Raw genomic sequence first — 14737 nt, 5'->3', positions numbered from 1 at the left:
ACTAAACATGGTTTTGATTAAAATACAGTTCAATTAGAATTTAAGTTATAAGATATTTGCTTTATGATATAATCAAAATTTTTATGCTCATCTTATAATTCAGTATTGTGGATAAAACGAAAACTATAAATGTTTTCTCACCGGTCATTAGGAAATGTTATTGAATAAAAATATATAATTGAATAATTGTATGTTGCTTTCATCAAAATTAAATATTTATATAATTATATTTGATTTTATAGCTGTGAACAATATTCTAATAATTGTAAATAATAATTTTTTTTATCATAAAATAAGAAATGCAAAGTAGCATATTTCACATTTATTAATATTATATTATAAAAAAAAAAAAAAAACATACTGTGTACAAACGAATAGTGTAAAAATAAAAAGGTACCAAGTATAAGAAGAACTTTAAATCGTGAATAAAAGAATAATCTAGGAACCTAAATAACGTTAGTGCCGTGTATACATTGGGGGGGGGGAGTTAATATATTTGTATTAAAGTATATAAAATAATATATTTTTTCATTTCAAATCAAACCATAATATTTACGATTTTAATTTGTTTAGATTTTTACTTGCCGGGGGGGAGGGGGTAGCAACATGTTTGTTTGAGTATTTTATATAGTATTTATCTAAAAAGTTTGTTTGGGCAAAAAGTAAAATAGTGCAGCAAATGAGATCGGTTTCAGCCATTTTATATTACCATAATTGTACTAATTATGTTGTGTTACTATAACACAGTACGTATTATTCTAGTTAATAAATGAGTTGTGATAAATACTCTATAAAACTTAAAAACGTCCATAAAAACAGTATAATATGTCCAATAAAATGCATATAAAGTTAAATTTGTCATAAAATATAAAAAAATAAAAAAATGCAAAATAAAAACCACATTAAATTAATCAGAATCACTTGAAATACATTTTTTGCTTACGGACCTACGTGTTGGGACATTAGAAAAAAAGATGTATTTGCATTAATATCTCACCACTAATGATTAATAAATATTCATAAAATCTTTAAATAAAAAAGTAGTTATGTAATTAAGAGCTATACAATTTTTATTATTATTAAATAAAATATTGATAAAAATTATTATTAATATACTATAATAAACTTTGTATAGGTTGTTGTTTTTTTTAGTTTATATATATGTTTTATTCTATAAGACATTTAATATTAATAATTAAGTATAATTTTTTTTGGAAAAAATTTAAAATTAGCAAAAAATTAAACGATTATGATATTGTTGAAATTCTAAACGGTTGTGATTCTATAATTAACAATATAAAATCTATATTATAGATATTGATAGTAACATTTGAGATCAGCTTGATGTACTAGCTGAAATACATAATTATAATATATATATATATATTTTTAATAAGTGAAAAATTAAAAAGTGTACGGCAATGGAGTTATTTCCCTAATCTTAATAAAAATTTACAACTATTTGATGATTTTTAACCCGAAGTTTTATGGTTTTGATATGATAGACCCCCAAATTACACATTTTTCTAAATACGTAAAATATTATTATTTTATTTGTATTATAGTGATGTCGATTTTCAGTTGGTGATTCATTACACAAACATATATACATTACAAAAAAGAAAACCTTTAAGAAATATAGATGTAAGAGAAATTAAAATATTTATAGACTTTCATATCGTAATAGGCTGTACAAAATTTCTAAAAATTAGGATGGATTGAAATCTGATTTTGAAAATGTATGTGTTAATTGAAAATATGAATAAAAATTGATTTTTTGCACTTAGAACAAATTTTCATGTAAAAGAACTATAATGATCAATTTGTAAAAGTTATAGTTTTCCGCCGAGAAATAATATCCCTTGCAACGGACAATCACCCTATTTTAGCAAAGGTCGGTAAAAGTGCCCCCAACTATTATTAATGGTTATATGATGTACTTTAAATGAGGTTTCTTGATTGAATTAATTTTTTTTATCATATCATAATTGAGGACTGAAAGGGTTAAATATCGTTTGTCCCGAGGATGATTGATCCCATTCTCGTCAGTTTTTGTTATAATTTTCTTTTGATACCTACATATTAATTGTATTTATTTTAATGATCTAGTTTCGTATCGTACGGTTTTCACCACATACGATTTAAAGTTAATGAAATACAATATTTCAGTCGCGTGTTAACGGAATTATTTTACTTATAATCATAATTATTGTTATTACAAATATTATCATTATATTTCCTCCGTCCTTACCAAATCATTTCAATAAAAATTCTGTGATTTGGGTCAACGCGTCATTACGGGTTGACGAACTTAGCTCCACGGGGTCCCTAAATAAAAACTTCGCAACCCTTGACAGCCATTAGTTTTAACCAACACATACTTTCTAATGTAAATACAGATATTGTTACGATAGTACAATTTGTATGTAGCCTTGCGACGAAGACGTTATTACTATTCGTCGTACGTGCGCAATTCAGTGGCACAACCAGGGGGTGGACTCCGGGTCTGGACCCCCCCCCCTGGTATGTATAATAGTATATTAATATCATATTCTATATTAGTTTATTTTGTCAGACCCCCCCCCCCCCCATGAAAAATTCCTGATTGCGCTATTGGCGCAATTGTTGTAATATTTATACCGGGTTCGCAGACATGGCCGATCTAGCAGTGAACGCGGACGAGCTGGTCAGGTCGGCGTATCTCGAGGATCGGCAGATGTACTTCTTGCAGTGCGCCATGGAGGAGAACTGCTTGGCATCGTCCGCATACCAGTTGCGGCAGTCCGAGACCGACTGGCACCTGCTCACCCGGAGGCTGCTGCGGTTCACCGCGAAAATCACCAACGTGGGCACAGCCCCGTTCCGGCCGGCCATACCCAAACATTTGTGGCAGTTCCATCAGTGTCACATGTACGTATCCGTAATGCGCGCGCGATAACGACACCGGGCGAGGGAGGTTTGCGATACGGAGTTGTGTGTGTTTACCGTTTACCGTTTGCAGTAGGATCGCCGTCTTAAATTACTAAAATATAATACGCTTCTATTAATCAACATAGATCAAAATGTTGAGAATATTTATCCGTGATATTATTATGTGCACTTTGCGGCTTGCGTTCGATTAGGTAGTTGGCGATAACGATCATTGGTTTTGGATCTTAAGGTGTGATTCCTTAGGACGTGACGCGCGCGACTCGTATGGTTTATGCAGTTCGACGGAAATATCGGCCGCACAGTACTGATTTTGCCATTTTTCGCGGTACTTTATCTTTTGAAACAGAATATAGAATAGTTTCCCAACACTGCTACAGTCACGAGCGAGGAACGCATGCGGCTAACGACAATCAAAACGCACACACTGCGTGACTGTAGACTACAATGCTGTAAAATACTTCAATTTTTCTTCGAATTTTAAACAATAACAATAGAGAAAATAAATATTTATATTATTATTTATTATAGGGATCCTACTCGACGGGTATCGTCAAAATATTACGCTTTCGTCGTATCGATAAAGATTTAATTTGTTATTTGTACTATGGCTAAATGTAGGTATCATTTTCCAAATAACTAATGATAGGCATAATATAGATTTATAATTTATTGTTATAAAATATCAATGTGTTTCACGGTATTAAAATGATAATCAAAAATCACGGAGCCCTTTAACAAGCGCGGGGCACTGGACAAATGTCACATTTGTCCTCCCCTAGCGCCGGCAGTGGCGTATATAGGGGGGGGGGTTCAAACCCCCCCCGAAATTTATGGTTAGTACGACCCACGTGTGCATTTCTTTAATCTATGTATTAATTAAAACCAAACTGTCTAGTATGGGAAAAAAATGCTCTCTCCTAATTTTTAAGCAAATAATACGCCCAATTCTTACCTACGCTTGCCCGGTATGGGGTAATTGTGCATCCTCGCACATCAAAAAAATACAAATTGTCCAAAGTCCTCAGAATAATTGCAAATGTTCCGTGGTTTGTCAGAAATCCAAATCTGCTATTGATACTTTGAATAAACTATTCGTTGATTTTTTTCCAAATATATGGTGCTTAATGTTAATATTAGTAACTTTACCAGTCTCAACAGCGTCATCAGAAAGATCGTTTTCGATATTGAAAAGATTGAAGTCGTGCTTGAGAAATAGTACAAGCGAAAATCGACTAACAGGATTATCTCATGTCAATTCATCGAAGTATTTCAATAAACACTAAAGAAGTGATAAATAATTTTGCAAATCTACCTCGAAAATTAGACTTTGTCCTGTAATTAAATTTATGTATTCTAATTTTCATAGTTATTAAAAATAAGTTAATTTATAACCTTAATTAAGTATATATTTTTTCATACCCCCCGCCCCCTCGAAATTATACGCCACCGAGCGCCGGTACTGCTTTCGGTATATTTATTTATTAATTAATTTAAGAAAATTATACCACGAATACGAGCACTTATAAATTAACAGACACAAGCCTCGAAAACAAATACGAACACGAAGACAAATACGACAAAATACGCAGTAACGCATTAACAAGAAAACAATCGTCGTTCGTGATTCGTCGATTACCGAGAACTGGCAAACAAAATAATACTTTGAAAGACAATTAAATAAAAATAAAATTGTCTTCAGAGATAAAAATAAAATGGGTTTCCCGAATAAAATAAGTGGAATAACGCTATTGAGTACCGCCCTACCAGCATTATTGCAGACGAATTCATATAGATAAAATTGATTTAAAATGATTAATGTATCAGCACGTTTAGTTTTCTAAATAATATTTTTATAACGTGTCAAAAATGAAAATTTTTCATTAATATTTTTGATTTATGAGTAAATTATTTACAATTATTTTAAAATATGCAGTTTAAATCAATACATCTCAAAAACATGCAATTGAAGAAAAAAAAATCCAAAATATGCAAAAATATGCACAATAAACTTTTAAACTTCAATTCCAAACACCATAATACAAATTTGTACCATGTCAGATTTATTCTATTTACTTCCCGAACAAATATGCAAATGCATTTAGTCCCGATCCCTGCATATAAGAGTCTGCGAAACACGACTGAAAAGTATTCGTCGGATCGTCTCCTCCAAATGTTGATATTACCTTTCGATTGATGTAAAACACTAGCATCCTGTTATGAGATGAAAACAATACATTTATAATAGACAAATTATAAGCGCCTATGAGTCAATATCATCTTTATCTAATATGTCGTTATGAATACGCCACCCTTTCCCCTTGAAAAAAATTGTCACTGTAGGCATGTAAATACGACACTAAACAACACTTGGACTCCTGCACAATATATTATTGATATATTAGACCAGACGTGCGTGTATTTGACCTGTTTTGATTTTACCTCCAAAATAAAAATAAAAAATTAAAATAAAACCAAGAGATTTATTTTCTTTTGCTTTTCAAAGATTTTCTTTCTACGTATAGTGTTATAACAACCACCAATTAAAATTGTATTATAAGTAGCTTATAAAATTTGTTCTGTAGATTTTCAAAATATTTTGTATTGATGATTTCGTCCAGGATCAGCTGCATGCTTGATATTTTTATTTTGGACACAACCATTGAATAAAATCACAACATTGAGAGGCACAAAAATATAATGTCTCATAATCAGTGTTGTCACTTATCTATTTTAGATGAATATATTAGTAATCTAGTATTAATTCATCCATATATTTATTTTTATGTAAAATATTTAAATAATATTTTGAGTTTTTGAGAATTCAGTAATTTTTCGTACATCGCCTGGGTAGCTACGATAAAAATATTCAATAGGTAATGAAAATATCTAGTTAAAATAAATATGGTCGAAAAAGTACCCATACTTTGCCCTAAATTTCAACAAATATTTATACCCCAATGAGTATTAACCAAATATAGCTGTTATTTAGTGCAGATATATATTATATATCTGTAGACTTCGCCATATATAATAACAAAAATTATAGTTTTTGGGTAATGAATAACAATTAACAATCATCGTCGTCATAATCTACTGTTTCTTGGTAAAAACTAATAAAATCTTGAAAATAAATCATTTCATCCATGTGGAGGAATTTCATTTTCATTAATTTTATAAAAATAAATTGTAAAATATTGTAACGCACTAAACGGTCATAACCTATTGCCCAAACACAACCAATAATCCTTCGCTAGTGTTTATCCTCCACGCTTGGTCTTATCACGGAAAGTGTCAACGCTTACACGGGATTCAGAAATAAATAGCTATATACTATTAAATGTTTACCTAAATATTTTATTCTAAACAAATAAAACACTTTTAATATTTAAACACATTTTTAACGCTTCGAACAAATAAAAAAAAAAAATTTATATTTGAGATATGTCTTACAAACGTTTTTTTGTTGACAATTTAATATAAAATCATTGTTTATCAATTTATTTATGTGCTTTTTATCTAGATGAATTTTGTTTATCTTTTATAAAGATAATTTTAGTTGAGCTTCTTTTTATCTTTATTTGAATTGATTTTTGGTATACTATATTTATTTTTATAAAATCAAGATAAAAATGTAATTATGGAGACTTAACAAAGCTCATAATAGTCCAATCTGCTGAATTTTTAAATTTTGAAACTTGTTTTTAACCGGAATATTTTTTTTTTTTTTTAGCAGTGATTAGAATTCTATTATTAGATGTGTTATTGATTCAATTCGATTATCTGAAAAGTATATTTTTCCTATGAAATTTTTTAACAAAATGTAATTGATTTTTTAATCTTTTCAAGTAGGTTAGATATTCCAAACCATAGCGTTTGAGATTAAACTATTAACTTAAAACTACAATTATACAAAATTCTTATTAAAAAATATTCGGTAACATTAAAACGAAGGGTCGTTGATTAGATTCCCGGAATCGGGAATCGTTAAAATTTATCAGAATGTATTTTGGTCGTGTCTTATTATTTTATTATGAACGGTTTACCCCTAAATATAGTTATAGCGCAAGATAATAAATGGTTTATTATTTTATTGTCATGAAATTTTAATTATCATTATTGTATTGTCTTGATATTAAAATTCAATATCTTGATGATAATCTTGTTTTAAATCATATTCAGTTTTTTGTAACTATCATGTCTAGTCTTGAATTATCTTGAGATTCAAACATTTTTATTTCAGCGTTCAGTCATCTAATATGTACGAAATCCAACAATTATATTGTTCAAATCTATAGTGAACTATAGTGATGTTTTGCAACCTTTCCTGTTTTATTTATGTAAATATTATATTGTTAATTTATTCTAAAAAAAATGTTTCAAAGATTCAATAACGTTGAGGTGTTCTTGATTAATGTCGGCTCAATATTATCTTATCTTGAATCGACAATACAAAAAGAGTTAGTTAGTATTGACTTGAATCTAAACTGCAATATATTGTCTTATCTTGATCGTCTTAATTATCGTGGCATTATTACCGAAATCATCCAAATTGCCATCTAAACTATTTATATTAAAATTAACAAGAATGGAAAATCTGTTGAATAATAATAATACAGTTGCTTGTTCTACTTGTATATTGTCAAAGTTCGGTCTGAAAAATAATTTTTTCTTCTTTTAAGGTTCGATATAACGATTTCGTCTACAGTGTCGTTAAATAAACAACATTTATATTACTAAAAACACCAATAGGTTCTGTCAAAACTTTGAATGTTACGTTGTGATTCTAAAAATTTAAAAAGTTTCCGATTATTTTTGGTTTGCTTTCTTGGATTTGATGTACTACGCACATTTAAGACGGATACTCACGGATCTTATTCGCAGCCCGACTAGCATGCAGGACAATAAACGAGATTTATCCGCAACACAGTAGTTAATTAAAGCTTCTCCCTCTCTCCCTTCTTAGGTCGATGACGAGGGGGTGAGATGTAACATTTTATCGAAACGTTCAGCGCTTTGTTTCATTGTAATTGATATCGAGCTTCTCCACTCGCCGTCGATGCGACGGAAACGGAACGATTTACGCGACGTTCCTTTTTCACGCGAAGTACATTTAAATACCAATTCGATCAGGGCACATGACTAATAGTCTCCCACGCGATTGATATAAGTATAAAAGATACGATTTAGATGAATATGCATTGTGCGATAACTTGGCCGATAGTATGTTAATGTTGTTCAAACACCTTTATCAATGCCGGGTTGGAGTAATGGGATTCTTGACTCTGGTATCGGAAAGCTTTTAATTAATTTTAACGTAAACAATAGTCCGTCCATATTTCCATTTTAATCAGAACGGGGTAGTATCGCATGCTGACCAAACGTAAAAGTAATATTATATGATAACAATACTTGATACACGACAAAATCAGTACTATATTATTCTACACAATGAGGTACGAAGAGTGATATTTTTTTTTTCTTGGATAAGAGACACAGATAGGGGTGATTTAATTCAGAAGACGGAAAAATTTGTTAAAAAAGGAAACGGTTTATTCGTAAAACAATAATTAGGCTTCCTCTTATTGAAATTAATTACTTAATTATGTTAATATTTTTCATGAAATGTTCATACATTTAATATCTAAATAAGTTGTAATTATACTGTGTATGGTTATTAAGTACATTTTTCTATATATATATATATATTTCGCTATTTTTTTTTTCTCAGATTATTGTATTTGAAATTTTTTAACTGATCAAATTTTATGGTACAAAATAATTTAAATTTTAAATATTTTGCTCTTTCGCATTATTTCTTCCTCTATTTATTTTGTTTTGCTTTTTTTTGTATTATCATCAAATCTTTATTCATTGTGTGGATACGTTTGATTTTTATCCATTTCATGTCTGAAAGTTTATTTTCTTATAACAAAAATATTATTTCAAACTAAATAAAAACACATTATTATTAAATTTAGTTGAGAAAATTTGTTAATTAATAATACAATATACTGTTCACTATGAAAATACATTTTAAGGTACGGGAGTTGTCTTATTGTACCACAGTAGAAAAACTAATCTGCAAAGAATTCATCTAATTTATTAAGGATACATTTAATGTATTTGTATTAATTTATTCAAAATTCTATAGAATGAAATGTTGTTATAAAATTAAAAATAATTCATCGAAAAATATAAATATGACAACAACTATGATATAATCATAGTGTGCAGAAATAATGCGAGCAAAAAAAAGTAAATAATTATTCTGAAAGAAAATACAGGGGATAAAAATGATTATATTTTACAACAATATAAACCATTTTAAATAATTATGTTGCAGTTACATTACTGTCGTAAGTAACAAAATAAGTATTAGTTTCACAGAAAAATAATAATTGAGTTATATAACAAAACTTCTGGATAAAATGAATAATTTAATTAAAAATAAAAACATGCAATTTTATTAATTTCCTATTTTCACTAGAAATCCATATTTTATTTAAATGAATAAAAAGTTTTAATTGAAAAATGTTTTATAATATTATCATTGAAATTGTTTATTGTATTATATGAAAGTTCTTGTTTTGAAAACAACTGCGTTATAAAATAATAAATTAAAAAAAAAAAAAAGAAGAATTCAATAAAGAGTACATGTAGGTAGTTTTCTTTGAGAAAATAAAACTTTAAACCACTCAAGGGAAATGATTGAATAAATTAATTCATGTAATTTAACGTTTGATAATAGAACTTATTATGTAAAATATTATGAAATAATGGAGATGCGGAATAAAAATGATAAACAATATTTACACGAAACTTTTATCCGAATAGTTTAATATACCATACAAATTTAATATACGACATATCACGAGAATAATGAGTAAAAACGTTATATAGGAATATTTTACGGAAAAATTGAAGATTAAAAAATACTAAAAATTGTTAGTATTTTCAAAAATACTATTTTGATTCGGATAATCATTTGACCCTTTGAATTGTTCATAACCAATAATCATTGGTTAATCAATACAGTCACCTTGAAATCTCATTATGCATAACGTATCTGATTATGTTTTTCAAGAGGTTCACACGAGATGCTTCAATTAATGACTGAGGAACAGTAAAATTTGACCACGGGTTTCCGTGGTAAACATAAACATGTTTATGTTTTCAACATGACCCAACTAACGCTAATATCGTAGTATCATAGGACCTAAATATAAGTGATAATGAGGATTAAGAAAGAATAAATAAATCCAATATTCGTTAATCAATATTTTTTTATTAATATTTTTTTAAAAAAATAATAATTTAAATTATATTATTTTCAATAAAAATATAAATATTATATATTACTATCCCGGATAATAATGTTCGTTTGATTAAATATTCTTTTTATATTTATTTTTAATGAATTTCTCATGTAAAAATGTGAAAACTAACGATTTATTGATGTATTCAATAACAATAGTGAGATACTATAGAATAAAAAAATAATAACAAGATAATAAGACCAAGTGCTTAAGCTAGTGTTCAGAGTTAAAAAAAAATCACATGTCATATGAAAAGTTTGGGATTCATGTCGGGAATAGATAGGATTTAAGGACGAGTGTATTTTGAGTGAGTATGATATATTGTTTGGTGAAAATAACAAGGGAGAATATTATTTTTATGTAAGTTTCATACACGTATAACATAAATTTATAGTATATGTGTATACGTATAGAATTATAATGCAATAAAAGCGTATTATTGAAAGAATGAGGTATATTTTTATTCTGAGATCATAAAATTATTATACGATTAAATGTTACATTATAATGTTAACATTATTCAATAACCATTAAAGAACTACTCGAGTGGTTTTACTACACATAAATTAAAATTTTATAAAAATAAATATGAATTATCAAAATGCTTACGTAGACCCTAACCTATGCAAATATGTATATATCGATGGCGATTTTTTGACCGTTTTCACAAGATTGCGCAGGATTGCTGCCATCGTGGCGTCGATAATTTATGAAACCGAAGTATAGTTTCATCGTTGTCGCTTATTCAACAACATTGTATTTCGTTCCGAAATGTTGTTCGAGAACACGACCAACCGCTGATGATCAAGATAAAATATAATGTTATCCCTCGACCGCAGTGTTCGAATGACAAATAATTTAATATCACGCGGCATTGCTGTAATTTTACTGCGATGCTGGCAGCTCTTTAGCGTTGCGACTAGTGGCGTGTTCAGTGAGAGGGGGTTAGGAGGTTATACCTCCCACGGAAATGCCTTCGAGATTAAGAAAAAAATATTAATAGTTTGAAAAAAAATTGTAGTGTTGTTACAATTTATTGTTAACGTTGGCGAAAAGACCGATACCACAAATTCGAAAAATCCACGTACAATCACTTACGGACTGAAAAAAGGTAGCGGCGCAACGACGCACACGACCGTTTGGTATTTCGATGGTCGCTAGGTAGTGCGGCGGCAGAGACGGTTCGAACATTTTCTCGAACCGTCACAAGCCGATAACAAAATGGGAAAACCAGTACCCGACAATATTCGAGAAAATGGTGATATAGAATTTAAAAAATTATTTTCTAATGCAGAATACATTTGTGAAAAAATCGATATTCATATAAGTTCGACACAACAAAGTAAACGCCATATTAATTGTAATGTAAGTTTTCAACAATTTTATAAAATATCTATTTTTATTTCATTTTCGGATAGCTTGAATCAAATAATTAATTTCAATTCGTTTTTTTTTTTTAATAATAACTCCTTCAAAAGATATAATTGGTTACGTCACTGGTTACAATGTTACGTTAATACAACAGGAATTTGTACGTGATGGTAATAATACGGCCGCAAGTGTGAGCGAAACGCGGTGGATCGTGAAAATTATGTGCCTCAGACCGCATTGTTAGGTCACTCTGCTTGCTACGGGTATCTTCGGACGACTGACCTCTCGAATGCTCTGCTGCTCTCTTCTCTCGACACTTTCCCCCCTATCCAAGAAGAAACGGACAAGTATAATACGTCTAAAAACAATGGGGAAGGGATATAACCCTGATAGCGACCGTTATGGGGATAACAATCGTGTTTCGAAATATATTTTCCCTTCGAACATTGTACAGGTAGATATACATATCATTGGGTTTTATTAGTTACGATAATACGAGTACGAGATGAGATGTTTTTAGCGAGATTCTTATTCTAAAGCTTAATTAAAATTTACTAAAAGCTTATTTAAAATTAACTAAAGCTTAAATTACAACGATGTTGGTTCAACGGATGTCTTCACAAGGGTTCCGCGCATCCTTGCGCATACGATGCGAGACGGTATCGAATGTCTTTGAATTTCACCTGTGACACGTTTGCAGGCATTACCACAGCATGGAAGTGTTCGCCACGTTCGACGTGCTGGACGGCGGTGGCATGAAAGTTGCCGAGGGCCATAAGGCTTCGTTTTGCCTGGAAGACAATCAGTGCACGGGCGGTGCGGTGCCGGGTTTCGCGTGCGCCAACTACGGCGACCAGGGCATAACGGTCAACTGCTCGGACATTTACCGGCACAACATTGACTGCCAGTGGGTGGACATCACCGACTTGAATCCAGGCCTGTACACGTTCAAGGTACGTACCTACCACGTTTTCGATCACGGGCAGGTCCGCAGCAATCAAATGTTGAGCCCGGGGCGAAACTTCAAAACACGCCCTTAAGTATTTTAATTTATAAGAGAACTGAATATTTTTTATAGATGTAGCATAAATAATGATTGTTTCTTATCTTTTAGTTATCTAAGCGTCATTTAATTTTATTTAAATCGATAACTTATTAAAATATTAATATATATAATAGTAATAATAATAAGTAGGTTCATAGGTATAACATAATAATATTTTTAAGTTATATAGGTAATTACATAAATACATAATATTGCTTTTAATTATAAGAAACGATTAAATTGCAAATTTTTCATCTTTGCATCCTCTCGGGAATCGCGCCCGGGGCATAGGCACTTTTAGCCACCCCTTGCTACGGCCTTGGTTGAGGCATCGGCCAAGTTCAATACTGGATGGGGAATGGTACCAAACGACGAACATTTCCCTTGATACCACGAAAATATCTTTTTGCTATTCATCGGAGTTTGAGGGGAGGAGGAGGAGAGAAATCATTAATTCGTGTTTCGATCCGATTTATCTCCAATTGCGTCCAATATATTCGCCCGCAACGTGCACAACGCATATTATCTCTGGGACTGACACGACTTTTCGACTTTTCTCTTTAGACGATTTTGACGATCATACTTCATTCACCTTACGTCGTATGCATCATGTCCATCACTCGTGTACGAATGCTTTTATTTCCGTCTACTTACTTACTTCTCCATTAAACGTCTACGTCGTCATCGCGAAAGAACAAAATTGTTAACTAATCAATAGCGGTACGATAACGCACGACCGGGTGGCTTGCCGAGTGCAGATGAAATAATCATGCCGTTTTCGCCCTAATCCGTACAACCCGCTACGTGTATGGTTAATATAATGTGCACAGTTTACCTCACTCGGTTATTTTTTACCTGTCTGCGATTTGCGAAGTTTTACCTACGCCTACACGGATCACCCGATGCGCATAAAAATAATTAGTATCCGGCCGGTTAACGTGCGCGGAAATACGATGATTAGGATTCGGTGGCGGGGTACCGGTGAGATTAAACGCACCCCTTGTCACTCTATCCCTGTCTCGGTTCTCCTATCCGTTTCGCAGAAGCTTTTTAAGCAAATATCACGTGAAAACAGTTAACCATCATTCCCGGCACTGGATGGCCGCGTGGAGATTTACGGAAATTTTGACGTAACAAAAAGAAGAAAAAAAAACAGTCCGATTTAATATTTTCCGGAGAAATAATCCGACCGTTAAACCGAGCGTCCGCGCGAGGGAAAAAATATAATTTTTTATTTACAAAAACGAAAATAATATTATATGAAAATATTTTTACGATTATTGTAAAAGTATAAACCGTATTTATTGTTTGTATTTTTTCTACGACGAGTTAGGCTAATAATGCTAACCGACGCGAACGTCCGTGGTCAATTTTTGTTTTTTTATCCGAACTACGGTCGAAAATCACTAACTTTCTTTATGCCTATGACGATCGCATACGAACGGTTGTTTGACACGAAAACACAACGAATCCTTTACAGTTGATTGAATAGCATACAAAGAGTAACGACAATGTGACGACGTTTTACAACACCACTATTGTCCATCACCGTTATCCGTCTTATAGGCCAAAATCCCTGCGGTCAAGTTGTGCACGGATTGAAAGATTTTTCTCCTGTCATCGATGAACACGATAACTTCACGACAGTATTGATTTCCGGATTATGAAGTCGTATGCTCTGCGGTAGGACAACGTTTGATCTTGTTAGACCGTGTAGTAAAATTGTGTCCAATTTGTATTGTAATAATTGCAACATCTCGGGTGTATGCCATTGTTTTAAATTTTACTGTATGTTCTGTGCTCGCTGAAACTGCAACAAGTGTATCTATGGGAAACAAATAACGTGACTTAAATACTAAAAAAAATTATTGACTACCTGTGCGTCCGGGCTGGCTCGCTCGGGCACCGTATAACACAGAAGACGTGTCGAATATATAAACTATATAAAAAAACAAAAAAAAACAAAAAAAAAAAAGAAAAAAAAAACGAAAAAAAAAAACTTAAAAAAATCTTGAACGCAGATAAAACAAACAGCAGTAGTAACTGTTTTTCTGCGATCGATTACATAACATTA

General features: G+C 31.2%; 1 protein-coding gene across 1 annotated transcript in view; it reads left to right on the top strand.

Annotated features, from left to right (window-relative positions):
- The window catches only part of LOC112680328 (lysyl oxidase homolog 2), a 51021-nt gene that overhangs the window by 32912 nt on the left and 3372 nt on the right, over positions 1-14737 (top strand). Inside the window, exons 6-7 of the mRNA XM_025550384.1 lie at positions 2652-2910; positions 12319-12571. Coding sequence (XP_025406169.1) covers positions 2652-2910; positions 12319-12571 — 512 coding nt within the window. The remainder of the gene's footprint in view (positions 1-2651; positions 2911-12318; positions 12572-14737) is intronic.

This window comes from Sipha flava, unplaced genomic scaffold (assembly GCF_003268045.1).
Source record: "Sipha flava isolate LNK unplaced genomic scaffold, YSA_version1 176_pilon_pilon, whole genome shotgun sequence".
In the NCBI taxonomy this organism is placed as follows: domain Eukaryota; kingdom Metazoa; phylum Arthropoda; class Insecta; order Hemiptera; family Aphididae; genus Sipha; species Sipha flava.
The sequence above is the reverse complement of the archived record's forward strand: the minus strand, read 5'-3'. Positions and strand labels throughout refer to the sequence as shown.